This window comes from Panthera onca, chromosome D4 (genome assembly GCF_046562875.1).
Source record: "Panthera onca isolate mPanOnc1 chromosome D4, mPanOnc1 haplotype 2, whole genome shotgun sequence".
Lineage (NCBI taxonomy): Eukaryota > Metazoa > Chordata > Mammalia > Carnivora > Felidae > Panthera > Panthera onca.
Window position 1 is genome coordinate 86841549 of NC_138351.1, and position 22192 is coordinate 86863740.

Genomic DNA, 22192 nt, shown 5'->3' on the forward strand with positions numbered 1-22192 from the left:
TAAGTTTTTGTGTAGACCTCGGTTTTCATTTATCTTGGGTATATACCTTGGAGTGGAATCCTGGATCATATGGTAATTCTACATTTAGTGGTTTGAGGAACTACTGTGACTGTGACTGCTTGACTGTGAGGTCAAGGATTGATTTATACTTAAAAATATATATGTTCTGAATAGGCTTCCTGTGGTTCTGTGCATTTTGTTGTGCAGGTGCTACACACTTAACTTCTCTTGGCCTCAGTTTCTTCTTTGTAAAATGGGAGTGATTATAATAGTTAATATCAGAGGGGCAGAGTGAGCTTTAAACAATGCATGTAAAATGTCTAAGACAGTGTATTCCATATAGTAACTCTTAAATAAGTGTTAGATACTACTATTGTGGGCACGTTTTAGAAATTGAGACTGAACTATTGATTGAGCTTTTTCTTTAATATGAGCTTTTAAAAGTATTTTGGCTAGGTTGTGATGTCTCCAACACTGGTTAAAAATTAACTTACAGAGAAATGCTATAGAGAAGAAACTTTGGACTTGAGCTTTTGTATCTATCTATACATCCACGTAATACCCACACTCCTTACTGCATTTGAGTGAGGAGAGTTAGGGAAGGACATTTCTAGGTCTTTCTGGCTTGCAAACTTGGGACTAGCCAGAATAGCCATAGTTTACTTGTCATGTTCCTCAAGAATAAAGAGTTCTCTCTCCCTAGCAGTCCTGGTGAAAGAGTCCCTGAGACTGTTTTCATCTGACAGTGCTCTTTGAATTGGGAGTTCTGAATCTTGGGGGATGTCAGGAGAGTGGCGGCCCTGGGAGGGGGTGTGTAGGTGGTTGCAGAGAGCTCCTGGGTAAAATCACCTTACTCAGTCACGAGATGCACTATGAACAGAACCGCTTCTTTCACTCCCAGCAGGCACTGCTCAGTCATGCCACTCGGTGGTTCATTCATTCTATAGGCATTTGCCAGATCGTTATTTTATGCCAGATCCCAGAGACGGGGTGGGAGTTGAGGGTGCAGGGATGGGAGGAAATTGTCATGTTTGAAGGTGAATGAATGAGGCTTAGTGTTCCAGGAGCAGCATACTATGCGTGACTTGTGGAGTCCTTGGTGAGGAGTTACTGCTTTAAAGACCAAGTGAGACTCTGGGGCGACCTCTTCAAGTGCCTCCTGAGCCATTCTGTCCCTCACTGAGCTTGTTGGGTCTCCCCATAATTGCTTTCTCTTTATTCCTGGACTGTCCCACTCTTAATCCTGACTTGAGGATTTTGCGTCTGCTCTTCCTATACCTGGAAGACTCTTCCCCCCAGAACTTCGTAGTGTTGGTCTCCCTGGTCACCTCTTCAGAGGACGTTCTCCCAAATCCCCATCACACTCTTGTTGATTAGCCTTTTTAATTTCCTTTGAGCACATATCACTGTCTGTAATTGTCTTGTTTACTTCCTTGTGTCATTGCTCTCTCTGGCCCTACACCCCCAGGTGTAAGCACCTTAAGAGCAGGAATCTTGTCTACTTGTTCACCGTGGTCTTTCCAGCGTCTGGAAAGATGTCTGACTCATAGCAGGTGTTCAGTAAGTCATCATTGTTGAGTGGATGAAAGAATATGTATGCAGGGAAACAAACTGGAAAACAGGAGACATCACAAACCCCGTGGAGGAGCAATAAGAAACCAATAGGAAATAACTGGGTTCTTCCTTCTTAGGAAGGTCAAATACCATCTGAAGTAGATGATGATGGTGATGGTAAAAACCAAAAGTTTTAAGTATTGAACTGAGTGCTTTACACACATCAATTTGTTTAATCCCTGCAATAACTCTCTGGAGCATGTGTGGTCATTCCCATTTTAAAGATGGGGAAACTTGGGACGCCTGGGTGGCTCAGTCGGTTGTCCGACTTCAGCTCAGGTCATGATCTCACAGCTCGTGAGTTTGAGCCCCATGTCGGTCTCTGTGCTGACAGCTCAGAGCCTGAAGCCTGCTTTGGATTCTGTGTCTCCCTCTCTCTCTGCCCCTAACCCACTCACATTCTGTCTCTGTCTCCCTCAAAAATAAAAATAAACATTAAAAAAATTTAAAAAAAAAGATGGGGAAACTGACACAGATTTAATAACTTGCCCAAGGTCCACAGTAAGTGGAGGATCTGGCTCCAAAACCCATCTGAATGATTGCTGTAGTATGTCAAGGTGATCATTGAATGAAACAGAGAAAAGCACACCTGGCTTCAGTTTCAGAGCCCAGTCCAGGCTAGAGCTCAAGAGACTATATGTGTAGTGGGAAGATCATTTCGTTGGGGTCCGGAGACCCATTTCTGCTCACTCTGGAGTGACCATTTAGTGGCCTTGTCTACTCCAGATGGCTGTGTTTTGCAGGGAGTATCTCGGTCCCAAAAAGAGGGACCTACACCCTGGTCTTAAATGATCTGTAAGGTTCTTTCCAATATATGAGTTCTTAAACCCCAAAGAAGTAGAATCATGGAAAGTTACTCAGGCCTCAGCCGAGGAGGCCATGAATGTATGTGCATACATTCCCATACACACTTGAATGTGCCTAGAAAAAAGGATCTGTGAGGGTGCCTGCTAAACTTGTTAGTGGGTGTCTCCCCTCAAGGGTGGGGGTAAGGAGAAAAATTTCACTTTGTATTTATACTTCTATTTGAAATTTTCAACAAAAATGTGCTACTTCTGGGGCGCCTGGGTGGCGCAGTCGGTTAAGCGTCCGACTTCAGCCAGGTCACGATCTCACGGTCCGTGAGTTCGAGCCCCGCGTCAGGCTCTGGGCTGATGGCTCAGAGCCTGGAGCCTGTTTCCGATTCTGTGTCTCCCTCTCTCTCTGTCCCTCCCCCGTTCATGCTCTGTCTCTCTCTGTCCCAAAAATAAAATAAAAAACGTTGAAAAAAAAAATAAAATTAAAAAAAAAAAAGTGCTACTTCTGTATTATTAAGAACAACACAAAGGCGGGCGTGGCTCAGTGGGTTAAGCGTCTAACTTCAGCTCAGGTCATGATCTCACCATTTGTGAGTTCAAGCCCCACGTTGGGCTCAGTGCTGACAGTTAAGAGCCTGGAGCCTGCTTCAGATTCTGTGTCTCCCTCTCTCTGCCCCTCCCCCACTCACGCTCTGTCTCTGTCGCTGTCTCTCTCTCAAAAGTAAATAATAATAATAAAAAAAGAATAACATAAGGGCAAAAATTTGTAGATACATTGTAATTTTTCGTTAGATTACCAACAGTTTATGTATAAGTGAGTATTTCTAAGGGGAGATTTTGACAGTACTTGGAAGACTTGTTTTCAAGTATTTGAACCATTGTCTTATGTGTCGGTTCACCTTAAACTCATTCCACTCTGGGAGGTGCGGCTGTTTAGCCAGGAGACCCTTCGGCTCAGAGCGAGACAAAGGGAGGTGGTTGCCATCTTCAGGTATCTGAAGTGCTGGCAGCAAAGAGGAATCGACTTGTCGCCTCAGAGCAGAATTGCCAGCGGCACGTGGAATCGGCCCCGGGTGGGGTCCCGGCCCAACAGACAGTGGTGAAGGGTGGGGCCGTCTCCCTGAGGTCGGGCTACTCTGCTGCCACGTAAAAGTCCTGTTGGCTCTTAGGTATTTACTTTGTACCTGCCACCCTACTAAACGTTTGACTGTGATTCCCAGGATTGCTGCAGGCAGATATTCTGTGTCCTTCTTACCAATATGATACCTCGTTTTGTTTTCTTGTCTAAATGAATTTGCAGAACAACGTTAAGTAACGGCAATTTAAAAATATAGTTGTGTGTGTCTGCGTTGTGACATTAAATACCTGTGGGGCCCCTACTTGTGTTCTCGGTTTTAATGCCTCTATTTGTAGATACACAGAGGTCTCAGGGCACCTGGGTGGCTCAGTCAGTTATGCTTTTGACTTCAGGTCATGATCTCACGGTTCATGAGTTCAAGCCCCGCGTCGGGCTCTGTGCTGACAGCTCTGAGCCTGGAACCTGCTTTGGATTCTGTGTCTCCCTCTCCCTCTGCCTCTCTCTCTCTCTCAAAAATAAATAAACATTAAAAAAAAAAAAAAAAAAGAAAGAAAAAAACCCCCAGAGGACTCTCTGTCTCCTCAGAAGGGGTAGAAGGAGTCTTCTGTTCAATTTTGTATATACATTTAAGATCTATATTGTAGGGGCGCCTGGGTGGCTCAGTCAGTTAGGCGTCCGACTTGGGCTCAGGTCATGATCTCACAGTTTGTGAGTTCGAGCCCTGCATCGGGCTCTGTGCTAACAGCTCAAAGCCTGGAGCCTGCTTCAGATCCTGTGTCTCCTTCTCTCTCTGCCCCTCCCCCACTTGTGTCCTGTCTCTCTGTCTCTCAAAAATAAATAAATGTAAAAAAAAAAAAAAGATTTCTATTGTATACATTGGCATGCTCTTGCCATTATTCTAAAACATATCACATGTTTGTCAGGGGTCAGAGTAGTTGTAAAGTTTTGGGTGAAGTACCTGTAGAGTTTGCTATCTAGTATTTTCGTGATTATTCTAAAACTGTATTTTGAATATGTACTTTTTTTTTTTTAATGTTTATTTATTTAATTTGAGAGAGACAGAGGAGAGAGAGAAGAGGCCAGTGGAGGAGGAGCAGAGAGGGAGAGGGAGAGAGAGAATCCCAAGCAGGCTCCACACTGTCAGTGCAGAGCCTGATGTGGGGCTTGATCTCACAAACTGTGAGATCGTGACCTGAGCCAGATGCTTAACTGACTGAGCAACCCAGGCGCTCCTGTACTTCTTCCTAATAGGTTTTTACATTATGTTAACGATCTTTATTAGTGGAAGCGACATGTCATAATTTTCATAAGGAAATAATTCCTTGTCTGTATGAACAACATACTTTATAGTGACACCATAATAGGTGCCTTTTATGGAATGCCAGGCACTTACTGACCATTGTATCTCACTGATCTTTATAACGGGTCATTAGAGTATTATACTTCTAATTTTGCGGGTGAGAAAACTGAAGCCTGAAACATGTTAAACTTGCCCAAGTTCACACAGTCAGCAAATGCCTAAACCTGAAGTTTTCCTGTTCTAACTTTAGAACTTCGTGTGGCACTTTCTGTTTTTTAATTGTGAGAGGTGGAGGTGACCTTTGCTTGAGTAACTAACCTCTATATTCAAGAGGGTGTCTTTTAGAAGAACTGCTCCTATTCAGCCAGAATGACTCTGGAAGCTCCCTGTACTTTGGGTTGGTAAAGAGGAGGGCAGCTGTGGCCTGAGTTTAGACTCCCTTAAATCTCTCTGTAGAATATGGTGGCACTTCTTCTGATCTGGTGGCACGGGACTTACGGTGCACCTGTTCGGGGCAGAGCATTAGAATATTTGAATCCCCCATAGTTTTAAGGTCTTTGGTAATGCTCACATTTCTCCCCCAAACTTCCAGCCCAGCTAATATTAGTCGTGCTGTTTCAGATATTTTGGTGTTCCGTGGCCTTAAGTGTCCTGACACATGTCACTGTGAAAGGCAGTAATGGGTGCCAGGGCTATAAGGGCAGGGCTTCACAAGTGGGGAAAGGGCTTGCAGCTATCCCTAGAGCCAGTGCTTTGGAACCAACTCCAGTTGGTATCTTGGGTGCATGTGATGAAGATGTCCCAGATAATCTTAGATACTTGCTATTTTCCTTGAGTTTGGGAGTCATGCAGGATCTAGAGCATGTGGTTGAGAAGGAACCTATTTGCTTAACCCCTTGTCCATGCGGGAAGCAGAGTCCTAGGGCTGTGGTCTTCACGATTATAGAGAAGTTGAAGCTGCCCTAGTGTCTTCTGTCCCATCTATATAAACTGGGTGGGTGACGGGGTGGACACGTTGGCTGTTGATGCACAGTTTGGTATGTAGAAACAAGACCTGCTGGTTGGACCAGCCTCAGAAGGTTTTGTTGTTTCTTTCCACACAAAGAGAACTTACAAGAGAGATGTAATGTGATTGCCAGGGATTATTTGTGAGGAAGTAGCCCAAGCTACTTGATTCTTAATGCTAAAATGGGCTCTAATCCTTGTTTCCTTTTTGGTATTGGATTAGAAAAATGTAGGGCAGCATTAGAATCGGCCGTTAACAATACCCAGGACAAATATATCTCCTGAGAATTTTGGAACGGCAGTAACCAAGCAAGAAGGATTGAAGTCCAGATTTTTACCTCCAGCTGAAGTCACTCTTCCAAGCTCCAGAGCCACCTCCAGCTACCTGCTTATATCAACCTTCAGATATCTCTTAGCCTTCTCAGTCTTTTTTTTTAAATAACTTTTTTTTAATGTTTATTTAATCTTGAGAGAGCGCAAGCAGGGGAGGGGCTGAGAGAGGGGGCCAGAGGATCCGAAGCAGGTTCTGCACTGACAGCAGTGAGCCCGATATGGGGCTCGAATTCACGAACCAGGAGATCACGACCTGAGCTGAAGTCAGATGCTCAACCGACTGAGCCACCCAGGTGCCCCTCAATCTTTAATCAAAAAAGGACTCTGGGTTCCCCTGGGTGGCTCAGTCGGTTGAGCATCCGACTTCGGCTCAGGTTATGATCTCACCACTTGTGAGTTTGAGCCCCACATTGGGTTCTGTGCTGACAGCTCAGAGCCTGGAGCCTCCTTGGGATTCTGTGTGTGTGTCTCTCTCTGCCCCTTCCTCGCTTGTGCTCCGTCTCTGCCTCTGCCCCTCCCGTGCTCTTGCTCTGTTTCTGTGTCTCTCTCAAAAATAAACATTAAAAAAAAAGAGTACTCTCGGTATTCTCCTACAAATCAGTTCTCCCTTTAAATCTTTTCTCTCAATATCTCCAAATGTCTCACATCAGTTTCTTTGCTTGAGCCCAAAACCCAGGAGTTATGTCTCTCTTCCCCTTCCTCACACCCCCCACAACCGATTCAGCAGCTAGCCCTGTTGATTTTACTTCCAAAATATGTATCAAATCCATCTGCTTCTTGCTATGACCCCTGCCACCAATCATGGTTAGCTGATTGCAGAGGCCTCCTAGCTCTGCGCCCTGCTTTCATTCTCATCCCTTCCAGTCTCCCCTCTACAGCATTTCAGATCATATTTCTGCCTTCAGTGGCTTTCCAGTGCGCTTCGGGTAAAATCATATTCCCTGTCAAGGCCCTATATGATCTGGCCTCCAACCTCAGCTTATACCGTCTCCACTTCCAAGAAGATGCCAAGTTCTTTTTCCTTTTTCCAGCCCAAGCCTTTGTGCCTGCTCCTTCTTCCCAGCTTTTGAATGGCTGGCATCTTCCTTGTGAGGTTCACTTCCTCAGAGAGTCCTTGCCTGGCCCCCTGGTAAAGGTAGCTGTCCACACCTGTTTTTTTCTCTCATAGTCTTTGTTTATTTAACTCAGAGAGAACTTATGAGAAGCTGAGATTGCCCTCTATTCAACGTCTGCTTCCTCCACCAGGGTGTAAGTGCCATGGGAGCTGCACCGTATCTTCTGTGTATCCTTCCTGGTGCCTGGTCCACTGCAGGGCAAACAGTGGTTACTCAGCTAATGTTATCGAATGTAAGACTGGATCAATGAATGGATATGTTACTATATCATTATTTCTAATGAGTACATTGTATTCCATTATATTAACGTAACCTAATTGACTTAACCACTGCCTTATTATTGGATGTATTCGTTACGAATTTTTCACCACACTGAAATATGGGAAATAATCTAAATGGCCATTGGGGAAATTGTTGACTAAACTAGGGACTATTATGCAGGCATTTAAAATCAGGAAACATTTCTATTAGTATGGGGCAATGAGCTTATTCATGAAAAAAGCATAATACAAAATTATACAGCATGATCTTAACTATGTTGAGGTGCATAGAAAAAGCTAGCAGGAAATAAACTAAAATGCTAATTATGTACTTCAAGTTGGCAAGATTACAGGTGATTTTTCTTTTTCTTGTTTTTTTTATGTGCACAAGTAATACATGATATTTTCTTCTTTATACTTTTTTGTGTTTTCCATGCTTACTGCTGTGTGTGGCTTTTTTTTATTTTTTAATTTTTCTTTTTTAAATGTATTTTTTAATTTGCATCCAAGTTAGTTAGCATATAGTGCAACAATGATTTCAGGAGTAGATTCCTTAATGCCCTTTACCCATTTAGCCCATCCCGCCTCCCATAACCTCTCCAGCAACCTTCTGTTTGTTCTCTATATTTAAGAGTCTCTTATGTTTTGTCCCCCTCCCTGTTTTTATTTTTTGCTTCCCTTCCCTTATGTTCATCTGTTTTGTCTCTTAAAGTCCTCATATGAGTGAAATCATAGGATATTCGTCTTTCTCTGACTAATTTCGCTTAGTGTAATACCCTCTAGTTCCATCCATGTAGTAGTTGCAAATGGCAAGATTTCATTCTTTTTGATTGCTAGTAGTCCTTTGAATATATATATGTATGTGTGTATATATATATATATATATATATATATATATATATACACCACATATTCTTTTTTTTTTTAATGTTTATTTATTTTTGAGAGAGACAGAGCATGAGCAGGGAAGGGGCAGAGAGAGAGGAAGACACAGAATCCAAAGCAGGCTCCAGGCTCCAAGCTGTCAGCACAGAGCCCAACACAGGGCTCGATCTCGTGAACCACGAGATCATGACCTGAGCCGAAGTCAGATGCTCAACTGACTGAGCCACCCAGGTGCCCCATATACCACATCTTGTTTATCCATTCATCCGTCAGTGGACATTCGGGCTCTTTCCATACTTTGGCTATTGTCGATAGTGCTGCTATAAACATTGGGGTGCATGTGCCCCTTCGAAACAGCATCCCTGTATCCCTTGGATAAATACTTAGTAGTGCAATTGCTAGGTCGTAGGGTAGTTCTATTTTTAATTTTTTGAGGAGCCTCCATACTGTTTTCCAGAGTGGCTGCACCGGTTTGCATTCCCACCAACAGTGCAGAAGAGATCCTCTTTCTCCACATCCTCACCAACATTGTTGTTGCCTGAGTTGTTAATGTTTGCCATTCTGACAGGTGTCAGGTGGTATCTCATTGTGGTTTTGATTTGTATTTCCCTGATGATGAGTGATGTTGAGTATTTTTTCATGTGTCAGTTGACCACCTGGATGTCTTCTTTGGAGAAGTGTCTGTTCATGTCTTTTGCCCATTTCTTCACTGGGTTATTTGTTTTTTGGGTGTTGAGTTTGATAAGTTCTTTATAGATTTTGGATACTAACCCTTTATCTGGTATGTCGTTTGCAAATGTCTTCTCCCATTCCGTCAGTTGCCTTTTAGTTTTGCTGATTGTTTCTTTTGCTGTGCAGAAGCTTTTTGTTTTAATGAGGTCCCAATAGTTCATTTTTGTGTGTGGCTTTTTATAATCAAGTAAAAAGTTTTTAAAAATTTTAGGAAACTTTTATGATAAATCAGACTATTGAAGATCATAAAAAGCAGAATTCAGAACCATTGTGCTCTAGAGAATGACCTAAATGTTTGAAACATGCTTGTTGGTGACAACTGCTCACCTTTGAGTCCTTCCAGGCCTGTGTATTACCTGGATTTAGGAAGAATGGCGAAAGTGGTATTTGCTGTGAAGACTCCATGGCTGGGTAGACCTGTGTGTGGTGTGGCATTTATAGGAACTGTGGCTTATCAAAATGGTGATTTTGGTTGGGGGCATCCCACGGATGTACTCAGGGTTAGAAAGTCATCACAACTGCCTTTCACATCTGTTTTTGGAGCTTGAGGGGAGGCCCATATGGCCTGAGGGATTGTCATAGCCTCTTAACTACTTCATTTAAGGCAGTGGTTCTCAAACCTGAGATCCGGTGGGGAGTCCTGGAGCAAAGCTGTCTTCATAATAAGACTAAGATGTTATTTGCCTTCCCTCTTACTCTCTCGCAAGTATACAGTAGTTTTCCATATGCTGTATGCTCCATAACAGATTGCAGAAGCAGGTAGGAGAACCCAGTTGTTTTTTTAGGAAGCCAGACATTAAAGAGAATTGTGAAAATGTAAAAAAAAAAAAAAAACAAAAAAACCCCACCAATATTCTCACTAAAAATTGTTTTATTTTAGACAGTCTAGTTACATTTAATTAAAATGCTATCTCCGTTAACATATAATGGTTTTGTTTGTTTGTTTAAAGTAAGCTCTATACCCAACATGGGGCTTGAACTCATGACCTGGAGATCAGGAGTCAGCATGCTCTACAGACTGAGCCAGCCAGGCACCCCTTTTGTTATTTTATTTTATTATTTTTATTTTTTTTTTACATTTATTTGTTTTTGAGAGACAGAGACAGAGCACAAGTCGGGGAGGGGCAGAGAGAGAAGGAGACACAGGATCTGAAGCAGGCTCCAGGCTCCAAGCCGTTAGCACAGAGCCCGACGCAGGGCTCAAATTCACAAACTGTGAGATCACAACATGAACTGAAGTCGGACGCTTAACCAACTGAGCCACCCAGGCGCCCCATATTTTATTTTATTTTATTTTTTAATGTTTATTTACTTTTGAAAGAGAGACAGAGCATGAGCAGGGGAGGGGCAGAGAGAGAGGGAGACACAGAATTCGAAGCAGGCTCCAGGCTCTGAGCTGTCAGCACAGAGTACAATGTGAGGCTCGAACTCATGAGCCATGAGATCATGACTTGAATCCCCAAGTTGGATGATTACGAGCCACCCAGGCACCCCACCCCTCTTGTTATTTTAAATGAATTAGTGGATACTTAAAAAATTTCCCAGCTTAATTTCTTTTTTTTTTTTTTTTTTTTTAAGTTTATTTCTTAGAGAGTACAAGCGGGAGAGGGGTGGAGAGAGAGAGAATCCCAAGCAGGCTCCGCATTGTCAGCGCAGAGTCCAGTGTCAGGCTTGAACCCATGAAACTCGAGGTCATGACTTGAGCCATAACTAAGAGTCAGATGCTTAACCAACTAAGCCACCCAGGTGCCCCTCAGTTTAATTTCTAATATGGTAAACATCTATTGATATTTACCTAACAAACACTCTTTGGAGTCCTAAATTTTTAAGAGTGTAAAGTCCTGAAACCAAAAAGTTTGAGAACTGCCAAATTAAAGGAACAGGAAGACAGGTGCCTGACTGGCTCAGTCAGTAGAGCATGTGACTCTTGATCTCAGAGTCGTGAATTCCAGCCCCATGTTGGGCCTTGAGCTTACTTAAGAAAAAAAAAAAAATTAAGAATAAAGGAACAGGAACAGTTTGTGGTAATTTGATTATGGCTCAGTAAGCAGATTGGTTGAATTGCATGACAAAGAAAACAAAGCCTGCTGGGGAGAAATGACCTAGTCTAACATAATAGGCAGTTGTTGAAAGTCCTTGACATTACTTTAAGTTTTCCTCCCTCCTTCCCTGCTTCCTTCCTTAACTTTGTTTTTTTCCCTCTCTCCTTTTTTAGAGATCATGCATGATGTGATAAAGAAGGTAAAGAAGAAGGGGGAGTGGAAGGTAAGTAGAGGAAGCACAATTAATGGCCTTGACATTCATGTGAAAATAGAAGAATGGTGAAAGTTTAAGAAAGTGGAGTTGGAGGAAAGGTATATAAGTAGGAAATCAAAGACTTTGCTGTGTCCAGAGAGTACAGAAAAAGGTGATCCACTGTGCCTCGTTATTATGTAGTCCTGGTTAAGAAATCTGGCCATAAGCTTCTCTTAAAGATCACCTGGTGGGACACTTACCAGTGGAGCTCTTTTATTCAAACAAAATCTTAACCCAGCACCCCTTCTATAAAGCAGAAGAAGGTGAAATTATTCTACTTGCTATGGGTGAGAAAGAAGGAAGCCCCTCTGGTGGCCCTGAAGCATCTCCATGGAGCCGAGGCAACTGGTCCAACCATTTATCTGTAACTACAGAAGACCAAAAAAGGAAGCTTGTTTATTCATAGAACAGTGAGAGAAACGCTGGAGGCAAATGCTTAAGCCAGTCAGATTGATTACATCCTCAGTTACCGGAGTGGGTGATTCAAGTGGGGAAGTGTGCTGTGCTCCGTTCTGAAAGTCCCTTGGTTGTCTGAGATTGGGCATTATACTGGCCAGGGGAACATGCAGTTTTACTTGAATTTCCCTGTGTATCTTTGGAGGATTTATGCCAATCATTCTTGCCCCTAAGTTGTCCCACAGTCAGGAGCCCACACATTTTCAAGTTCACTTGGTCCAGGAATGACAGCGCTGCTTGGTACAGAAGGATTTTGGTCTCCTCTTCAGCCCTGTGAGATTCTGTTTTAGCCAGCACATCTCATCCTTATCACCCAGGGTGGAGGCCATCTGGCAGGAACTCTTTATACATGTCCTCTTTCTCTCTTACCCTTCCCATCAGGAATAGATTTAGGGACTGGTGAACTTTGATCTTGAGAAAGTTGACTCATAAAGTGAAAACTAATTGGTTCTTAGAGCTTTCCGCTCCACATTGTGTCTGGCTCCTGTTACCTCAGTTTGTATCATTAAAGAGGAAGAGAAGTAGCCTTATTTTAGATCCCAGCTTCTTCTTTCAACTGTGGGCTGAATGGAGATGGGAAGTTAGCTGACGAATTGCAGGGATGAAGCTTTTAGACCAAGCCTGGTATGTTCTCGTTCTCCCAGTGTGGACTGAGGTAGAGTATGCTCCCAGACAGCACCCCTGCCAGTACATCCTAATGATGTTGACGACAAAGGCCTCACCTTCCATGCCATTTATGTAGCATGGGTGTTCCTTCTCCTTGTAAAAAAAATAATCTCCAATACAGGTTTCTCTGAGTGTGGGTGCTGTAGATGAGTCAGTCTTTCTTGCTTGCTTTCTTGCTTTTCTATGAGTAGTCATTTTCTTTATCATGGAAAAACCTTAATTTTTTTAAGTTGATACAATTAAGTCAAGTTACCGAGAACAAACTCTAACTCCTAGAAGGTTAGGTCTCGGTGTGGTGTGGGAGATAAAAGCTAGCATGTATCTCAGCAAACTTCTGGCCCATCAGAAATATTTATAACTTAATATTCTGTATTTCTGGGGCGCTTTTTGAAGTCTGACTTCGTAAGCTTATGAGAGAATCGTAGCAGGTCCCATGTAGGCTGTAAGCTGTTCTTTCTGCTTCCAGGTGCTGGTGGTCGATCAGCTGAGCATGAGGATGTTGTCCTCCTGCTGTAAGATGACAGACATCATGACCGAGGGGATAACAAGTGAGTGCAGCTCTCTCTGTCCTTGAGTGACGGTCAGGCCTTCTCCTTGTGGCAAGCTTTCCTCCTCCCCGTTTGTTGTTATCTCACTTGACTTCAGATTCTTCCAATAACATGCGTAGTAAGACTGCAAATTCTTGAGAGAGACCCAAGGCTTTCTTGTTCATCACTAAATTCCCAGCAGCAGATGCAGTACTAGATGATCATTAAATATCCGGTAAAGGATGCCAAAAGGAAGGTTAAATCAAGGGGGGAAAAGGCAGGCCACCAATGGAAACAACGCACAAAAGACCCAAACAGGCACCTAACAGAAGAAATCCAAATGGCCAATAAATACATGAGAAATTGCCCGCCCACATTAGTTGGTTAAAACCAGAATGAGATCTTGCTATACACTCATCAGATTGGAATATTAAAATTCTGATAATGCCAAGTGACAGATAAGATGTAGAAAAATAGGAACTCCTATATGACGGGGTGTCCACTGATGCAGTTACTTTGAAAAACACAGACAGTGTCTAGTAGAATTGAAGTGTGTGTGCTCTGCAAGCCAGATGGTTAGACGTGTGTCCTCGACAACCTCAGGCTTGTGTGCCCAGAATGCACATGCACAGATGTTCACAGAGCATTGTTTTTTGTTTTTTTTTTAATTTTTTTTAACGTTTTTATTATTTTTGAGACAGAGAGAGACAGAGCATGAACGGGGGAGGGTCACAGAGAGAGGGAGACACAGAATCTGAAACAGGCTCCAGGCTCTGAGCTGTCAGCACAGAGCCCGATGCGGGGCTCGAACCCACGGACCATGAGATCATGACCTGAGCCGAAGTCGGACGCTCAACCGACTGAGCCACCCAGGCGCCCCTCACAGAGCATTGTTAACATAGCCCCAGATTGGAAGCAACTAAAACACCCGTGAAGAGTAGGATGGTTAAATAAGTTATGGTATAGTCGCATAGCAGAATACTGTATAGCAACGAGAATGAATGAACTCTGACTACTCACAAGCACATGCATAGATCTAGTAAGTAATGTTGAGCGAAAGAAACAATATTTACAGTGTGCTTCAATTTATATAAAGTTCAAAACTAGGCAGAACTAAGCTATGCTGTTTTGAAATGCAGTGTATGTGGTAAAACCATGAAGAGACATGGTCACATCCAAGTCAGGATGGTGCTTCCCTTTGGAAGGAGGGGAGTGAGCACGTAGCAAGTGCATTTCTGTGAGTGCCGGCCAGTTCTGTTTCCTAACTGAGGTGACGCTTATGCAGGCGTTTACTTTTTTTTTTGTTTTAAGTTGGCTTATTTATGTTGAGAGAGGGAGACAGAGTGCACGGGAGGGGCAGAGAGAGAGGGAGAAAGAGAATTCCAAACAGTTTCAGCACTGTCAGCATGGAGCCCAATTTGGGGCTCGAAGCCACTAACCACGAGATCATGACCTTAGCCAAAATCAAGAGTCCGTTACTTAACCCACGGAGGCACCCAGGTACCTCACCCACAGAGTGGGTTACTTAACCCACGGAGGTGCCTGTAATTATTTGTATGTTTATGTTTTATTCACTCTTTGGAGTGTGTGTTACAGTTTCACAACAAATAGGCTTTAAAAAATTTTTTTAAAATATTTATTTATTTATTTATTTATTTAATGTTTATTTTTGAGACAGAGAAAAAGAGTGGGGGAGGGGCAGAGAGAGGGAGACACAGAATCTGAAGCAGGCTCCAGGCTCCGAGCTGTCAGCACAGAGCCCAACGTGGGGCTCAAACTCATGAGCTGCGAGATCATGACCTGACGGAAGTCGGAAGCCCAACCGACTGAGCCACCCGGGCGCCCCTAATGTTTACTTAGTTTTGAAGGAGAGAGAGAAAGAGAGCGTAAGCAGGGCAGGGGCAGAGAGAGAGGGAGACACAGAATCTGAAGCAGGCTCCAGGCTCTGAGCTGGACAGAGCCCGATGCAGGGCTCGAACCCACGAACTGCGAGATCATGACCTGAGCTAGAGTCGGACGCTTAACTGACTGAGCCACCGAGGCACCCCAAGAGGGATCATGGTTTTAATCTTTGAAACAGCATTGATTGAAAAGCATTCTCTTCCGAGCTATTGTTTCAAACAAGGAAGTTAACTTGTTTTTCCTGTAAAAAAAAAAAAAAGTGTTGGATGGAACACACCTGTTTTAATAATACATCTGTTTCAATGCATTTCCTAGTTTTTTTCCTAGGAAAAAAACACAGACTGTTGCTGGTCTTTGTCAAAATTATTACCAAATCACAATTACGGGAGGAAAAACTAAAAGGGTTGAGATTTCGTTAAGCTAAATGAATTTCATTCAAAGGTTTGTCCTTTATTCTAAGATTGTGTTGTTCCTATTATTTGGTGTTAAAATATTTTCAAATTGTGAAATTATGGTAATAATATATTGTGGACTTTCTTACTGATTAAATGTAAGTGAAATATATACATATGCATACATAATGTAATAATTTGGGGAGGTATAATCACACTTTGCAAGTCCTTCATTTTTAAAAACTTTTTCCAAATCCAGGTAATCTGTCATCAGAAACATAGTCCTATAAATGAGAATACAGGGGCGCCTGGGTGGCGCAGTCGGTTAAGCGTCCGACTTCAGCCAGGTCACGATCTCGCGGTCCGTGAGTTCAAGCCCCGCGTCAGGCTCTGGGCTGATGGCTCGGAGCCTGGAGCCTGTTTCCGATTCTGTGTCTCCCTCTCTCTCTGCCCCTCCCCCGTTCATGCTCTGTCTCTCTCTGTCCCAAAAATAAATAAAAAATGTTGAAAAAAAATTTAAAAAAAAAAAAAAAATGAGAATACATAGCTTTTAATGTGACTTTTTGTCATTCAGTGATCTAAGACCAGGCATTGCCCCTGTTTTGAGCTTGCAAAGCTATTTTTTTTTTATTTTTTTTAATGTTTATTTATTTTTGAGAGACAGAGACATAGCACAAGAGAGGGAGGGGAAGAGGGAGAGGGAGGCAGAATCCGAAGCAGGCTCCAGGCTCTGAGCTGTCAGCACAGAGCCCGATACAGGGCTTGAACTCACACAAGATCATGACCTGAGCCAAAGTGAGATGCTTAACTAATTGAGCCACCGAGGCACCCCAAAGTTATTTTCTTCATTGAATTTTTAAAGCTATTTTTTTCTCTACCGAAGCAAAAGTTAAGGGGAGAAAGAGCCAAATGGAGCTAAGGAGCTTCTGATGAACAAGCAGCAGCACCCTGCCCCACTCTCTTCTCCCTCAGGGTCTACTCTTTCTTCTGGTTATTCTTTTGATATTTCTAGACAGAAACCTACACTGTTATCTTCGGATTCATCGATGGTGGATGTTATCTGTTGGCTTCCTGTGGTAGATGAGGGTTCAGCTCTCTCCCTACTGCACACAGACTTTTCCCTACCCTCAAACGTGGGTTCTAAAAAAGGTCCTTACTTGGCAGAATTGAAAAGTTAGCAATCCTACACTGAACCCCCAAAAGGTCTGGGGGTGAAGTATTATGGGCCTATGAAATTCAGAAGTCTACAGCCACTGGTAAAGTCGATGCTTGAAGGATTTTGGTATTTGGACATTATTTGGATGTTCAAATATCTTTGGATGATCACAATATTTGAAAAGTCTTTATAAATGTTACAAGGTATCATCCTACAGTGATGCTTTTATTTGCTTAAACCATCTGCATGGGAAGATAGCACCAAGTGATTGTGCTGTTCTCTCTTCGCTAGAAGACAGTACAGTGAGGTGGCACGTCTTAAGCTTTATCAGGTGGCTGGTAAGATGAGGATTATCCCAGAAGCTCTTCTTTCCAGGTGAAGTAGCTGACATAAATAAAAGAAACAAACCAAATGCCTATGGTTTAACAAAATATAATATTTAACCTTTGAGAAGCACAGTAGTATGTAGACGGCATGTTTAGAATATCTTCATGCGATATACAAAAGAAAATGATGGAAGCTACCCAATTGTTGATAAACTCAACCTGGAAATTCTAAAGGAATTGGGATTATTTAGGACAGATGAGAAAAAAAAATGAAGAGGCAGAATGAGGTAGGATTTTCCATTAAAAATTAAAAAAAAATTTTTTTAATGTTTATTTATTTCTGAGAGAGAGCACAAGTCAGGGAAGGGCAGAGAGAGAGGGAGACACAGAATCCAAAGCAGGCTCCAGGTTCTGAGCTACCAGCACAGAGCCTGAAGCAGGGCTTGAACCCACAAACTGTGAGATCATGGCCTGAGCTGAAGTCAGAGGCTTAACCAACTGAACCACCCAGGTACCCCCTAAAAATTTTTTTTATTTTTATTTTTTTTTATTTTTGGGACAGAGAGAGACAGAGCATGAACGGGGGAGGGGCAGAGAGAGAGGGAGACACAGAATTGGAAACAGGCTCCAGGCTCCGAGCCATCAGCCCAGAGCCTGACGCGGGGCTCGAACTCACGGACCGCGAGATCATGACCTGGCTGAAGTCGGACGCTCAACCGACTGCGCCACCCAGGCGCCCCTAAAAATTTTTTTTAATAAAAAAAAAAAAAAAAATTAACATTTATTCATTTTTTTAACGAATTTTTTTATGTTTATTTGAGAGAGAGGGAGAGAGAGAATGAGCGGGGGAGGGGCAGAGAGAGAGGGAGACATAGAATCGAGGTGGGCTCCAGGCTCTGAGCTGTTGGCCCAGATCCTGATGCAGGGCTCAAACTCACAAGCAGTGAGATCATGACCTGAACCGAAGTCAGGTCACTTAACCGACTAAGCCATCCAGGCACCCCAAACATTTATTCATTTTTGAGAGACAGAAAGAGACACAGCACGAGCAGGGGAGGGACAGAGAGGGAAGGAGACACAGACTCTGGAGCAGGCTCCAGGCCCTGAGCTGTCAGCACAGAGCCTAATGCAGTGCTCAAACTCACAGATCACGAGATCATGACCTGAGCTGAAGTTGGACGCTTAACCGACTACTGAGCCACCCAGGCGCCCCAAGGATTTTCCATTTTTAATCAAGAGATCAAAGACGTTACTTAAACTGAAATGGGAGATACTTAGTGTGATAAAATTCCAGGTTTTCTAACATCTCGAGCCTTGTGAGACCGTGGAATGTGGTCCCTGCAGGGAAGGGGCAAATGATTCCCACCCCACACCCCATAGTTTTTTACCTGCAGCAGTCTGAAGGTGGCCTGTCTAGATTGTTTCTAGTTTTATGGTCACCACTTATGTTTTCTTACTGACTGTGGGCTGCTGTTTGTTGTCTAGTTGTGGAAGACATCAACAAGCGCAGAGAGCCGCTGCCCAGCCTGGAGGCTGTGTATCTCATCACTCCGTCTGAGAAGGTAAGTCCCGCCCCCAGGAGAGCTTTGGCTAAGGTTGCACGTGCTGGCTTGGTGCAGAGCATCTGACATTTCTAGGTTAAGCGCGCATTTAACACACTGCTCTGATTAAGCGTGCAGTCCACAGACACGGAAGGAGGGGTACAGTGTGCAGTCGGGGTGCATTAAGCTCTCTCAAACACAGCTGCTGTCCAGAAGGCTGGGTCCGGGTCTCTCCAGTTTCCCCCTCACGCACACCCTCTCCGGGGAGGAGACCCCTCTGTGTCTGAGTAGTGACTCACCTCCGCAACTCTGGCATTCTATAATTTTGGGTCTGTTTTGTCAGTATCCAGGTTATGGCAAAATTGACCTGTCTTGTCATTTTAGGGGGGATTGGTTCAAACCGGTGTCCAGACAAGATTCACCTCCTTGCTTTTGTTTGATAGTTGCCTTAGGTCTCTTAATCTGTATAAATTCCTGCCAGTTTTCCATTCCTTTCTTTTCACTTTTGAAAACTGGCTTACAGCTGAGTTTTTGCAGATGCAACTAAATTGCCAGCACTTCATCAATGTGAGTTTCCTGGAAGGTTTTTGACCACTTTCCTCTTTTGTGAATATCTTCTCAGGAACCCAAGTTATAGTGGCTCCAAAGAACTGATGCGGTCTTCTGGAATGAGCTAAGGAGGATTTTGTTCATCTAAACTCTGAAACAGTCCTACTTTTAAGGCTTCAGAATTCTGTTATGGCCAAACATGAATTCTACATTAAAAAAATCCCCTGCTGTTTTGTCCAGGCAGCTTGGATTTAGCCCAGTTCAGATATAGGTCCACATTTGCTGGCAGAATTGGATTCAGTTCCTTCCTTTTCTCCCCCCTCTACAGTCTGTCCACTCTCTCATCAGTGACTTTAAGGACCCACCGACCGCTAAGTACCGGGCTGCTCACGTCTTCTTCACTGACTGTAAGTAGGGCTGGCAGTTCCCACCCCTGTCCTTCCTGGTTAGCGTCTCTGCACAGCAAGGCTGGTCAATAGGGAAGAAATGGTTCTTGCCACGTTTCTCCTGATCTTTTATTTTCTCTTCAGAAGATACATTGCCTAAGAGATAAAAATAAACACACGCAAATACAAACCTACTCAGTCATGCCGTCCTTCCTGATGAAAAATAGCACCTCTTCTAAGGACTAGAGGGCTGAGTGCTGAGAAGAAATGTCCAAAGCTAGCTTTGATGTTTCACTGTATAGACTTCCAGATATCACCGTAAACTGTAGTGTATTTCCATCAGGTTTTCAGCTACAAAGATAGTCCAATCCAGTGGTGATCGTAGCAGACAGAACCTGCGTCATCATCCTGGGATTCGTTTTCATACTTTGTGGAGGTTTTTTGCACAGGGAGCCTCATGCAGAAGCGTCTTGGTCACTCTTTGTTAATAGCAAAGAGAGGGAGGGGTGGCCGAGCTGGCTAGCTCATGAGTTCAGCAACAACAGTGCGCCCTCCGTTCCTCTCTTTAGGGAAAGTCCCACAGAACTCGCCACTGAGAAAAGGAGGAAGGGTTCTTACGAAGAATAATTGTTTACTATCTGAATTCGGGTGAAAAACAGAGCAGGAACGTGACATTAGTAATAATAAACCAAAAAAGCATTTCTGGGAATCCGAAGCCATATGTTTGGCTCGGAAGAGCCCTTGGCAGTCCTGGTTTCCCCACAGGTGGGTCTCGTGTGCGGCTGAGTTCCTTCAAGGGTCCAGGAGAACTGCCTGTACTGCCTTTCCCGCCGGTTTCAATTTTCTTCCTTGTATTTTTCATTAACATGTCAGATGTGTGGTGTCTGTTCGTATCATAGGCCCTTTTCTTATCCCCTTCTTAATCTCTTATGGGGTTTTTTTTTTCCTTTCCCTGATATCAGAAAGTAGTTTATTAGCTCTCAAATCTCAATCTTATTGCCATTTGTTTCTCTGTTATATGTGGAGGGCCTTTTAGGTGGCTTTACATTCCCTTTATACCTTATAGTTAGTGGATATCTTAGGATGGGACAAATGTTCCAGTTGCCTTCTTGAAATCCTAATAAAATAAAAACCCCACCAGACGTGTGCAACCGCTGAAATGAAGCAGCAAGCGGACAGGAAAGCCTGCTGTCTTTTGTCATATTCTTGCAGCTTGTCCAGATGCCCTGTTTAATGAGCTGGTGAAATCACGAGCAGCCAAAGTCATCAAGACTCTGACGGAAATCAACATTGCATTTCTCCCCTATGAGTCCCAGGTGAGGCTGAGTGGGGTGTGCATGGAAAATCTGGATCCTCGCTGCTCAATCAGGAACCCTGGCAAATCCTCAGAGGGGTGTGTGTAGTGAGGAGAGGTGGGGAGGAAGATTGTGTATTCAGAATTGCCGAATGACGTGCATAAGTGGATGCTGATGGAATGGAAGCAGAGTTCCTCAGGGGTCTGCCCGATGCCCTCATCTTACTCTCGGGTTATTTCTGATTTTTTTTTTTTTCAGCCCTCACACCTTTCTTTGCATGCATTTCATCCTTGCTCGCAGCGTTCACTCCTGCTGGCTGACTCCTTGAATAAGCAAAAGGTAGCCAGTCCAAAATGAGCAGGGAAGGAGAGCAGGGGAAGGGGTCAGACAACACCCATCTGCTGCACAGGAGACTGGTTTTTGCAGAGATAACCTCCGCTCACACTCTGCCGGAGGAGCAGATGGTAGCCTTCGTCATTGGCTGTTAACACTTCAGATGCCAGAGCGCCGCCACAAACCTCTCCCCTTGGGAAGATTGTTAAGCTAGAAAAGGTGAAGCTGATTGTGAGAGAGTATACAGAATTTTTATGTTAGTTTTGCAAGATTGCTTAACGTGTCTTCTCCCGGCAAACAAGAAGCAAAAATGACAGGACTCCTAGGCGTTTTGCAAACGGTGAAAGATGACTGGCGTATTGCGTCTTTATAGATCAGCTTCTAGACACCGGAGAGGGACCTATTCTTAAGTAAGGAGGGATGGAAAACATTCAGTGTGAACTTTTTTTTAAGTTTATTTATTTTGATGGGCGGCGGGGACTGGGTCAGAGAGAGGAAGAGGGAATCCCACGCAGGCTCTGTGCTGTCAGTGCAGAGCCGGACACGGGGACTCAGACTCACAAGCTGTGAGAGCCGAGATCAAGAATTGGTCTCTTAACCGACTGAGCCACCCAGGCGCCCCAGTATAGCATGAACGTTTAAAGACAGTGTCTTTCCCTTAGCGCTTGACATAAAGTCTGTTCCTAGCTTGAAGGCAGGAATTTTTTTTCTCTGTGTGAGCCCACCTGGATTGGGCTCACACAGAGAGTGTATTCAACCAATATTACATTTCATGTATTTTTTTTTTTTTTTTTTTTTTTTTTTTTTATTTATTTGTGGGACAGAGAGAGACAGAGCATGAACGGGGGAGGGACAGAGAGAGAGGGAGACACAGAATCGGAAACAGGCTCCAGGCTCTGAGCCATCGGCCCAGAGCCTGACGCGGGGCTCGAACTCACGGACCGTGAGATCGTGACCTGGCTGAAGTCGGACGCTTAACCGACTGCGCCACCCAGGCGCCCCTACATTTCATGTATTTTTAAAAAGTGATAAATTTGTTTTTAACCTCAGGTTTTGTAGAAGATCAGGGTAGTTTATATAAGTGAGACTTTGAGAAAACACTGATAGCTGATGAGCTAGGTAATTTAAGAGGAGATGTTAAACTTCTAGAATAAGAAGAAAAATACAACATATTTATTATAAGGATAGGAAATTATTAAATCCATAAAAATCCTTATTTGCCCACAGTCACAGATAATTTCCAGCTTGT

General features: G+C 43.5%; 1 protein-coding gene across 3 annotated transcripts in view; it reads left to right on the forward strand.

The window, feature by feature from the left end:
- The window catches only part of STXBP1 (syntaxin binding protein 1), a 75718-nt gene that overhangs the window by 25692 nt on the left and 27834 nt on the right, over positions 1–22192 (forward strand). For all 3 annotated transcript variants that reach the window (XM_078436457.2, XM_078436459.2, XM_078436458.2), the window contains exons 2-6: positions 11335–11384; positions 13003–13084; positions 18325–18401; positions 19258–19336; positions 20528–20631. In XM_078436457.2, the coding sequence (XP_078292583.1) occupies positions 11335–11384; positions 13003–13084; positions 18325–18401; positions 19258–19336; positions 20528–20631 (392 nt within the window). The remainder of the gene's footprint in view (positions 1–11334; positions 11385–13002; positions 13085–18324; positions 18402–19257; positions 19337–20527; positions 20632–22192) is intronic.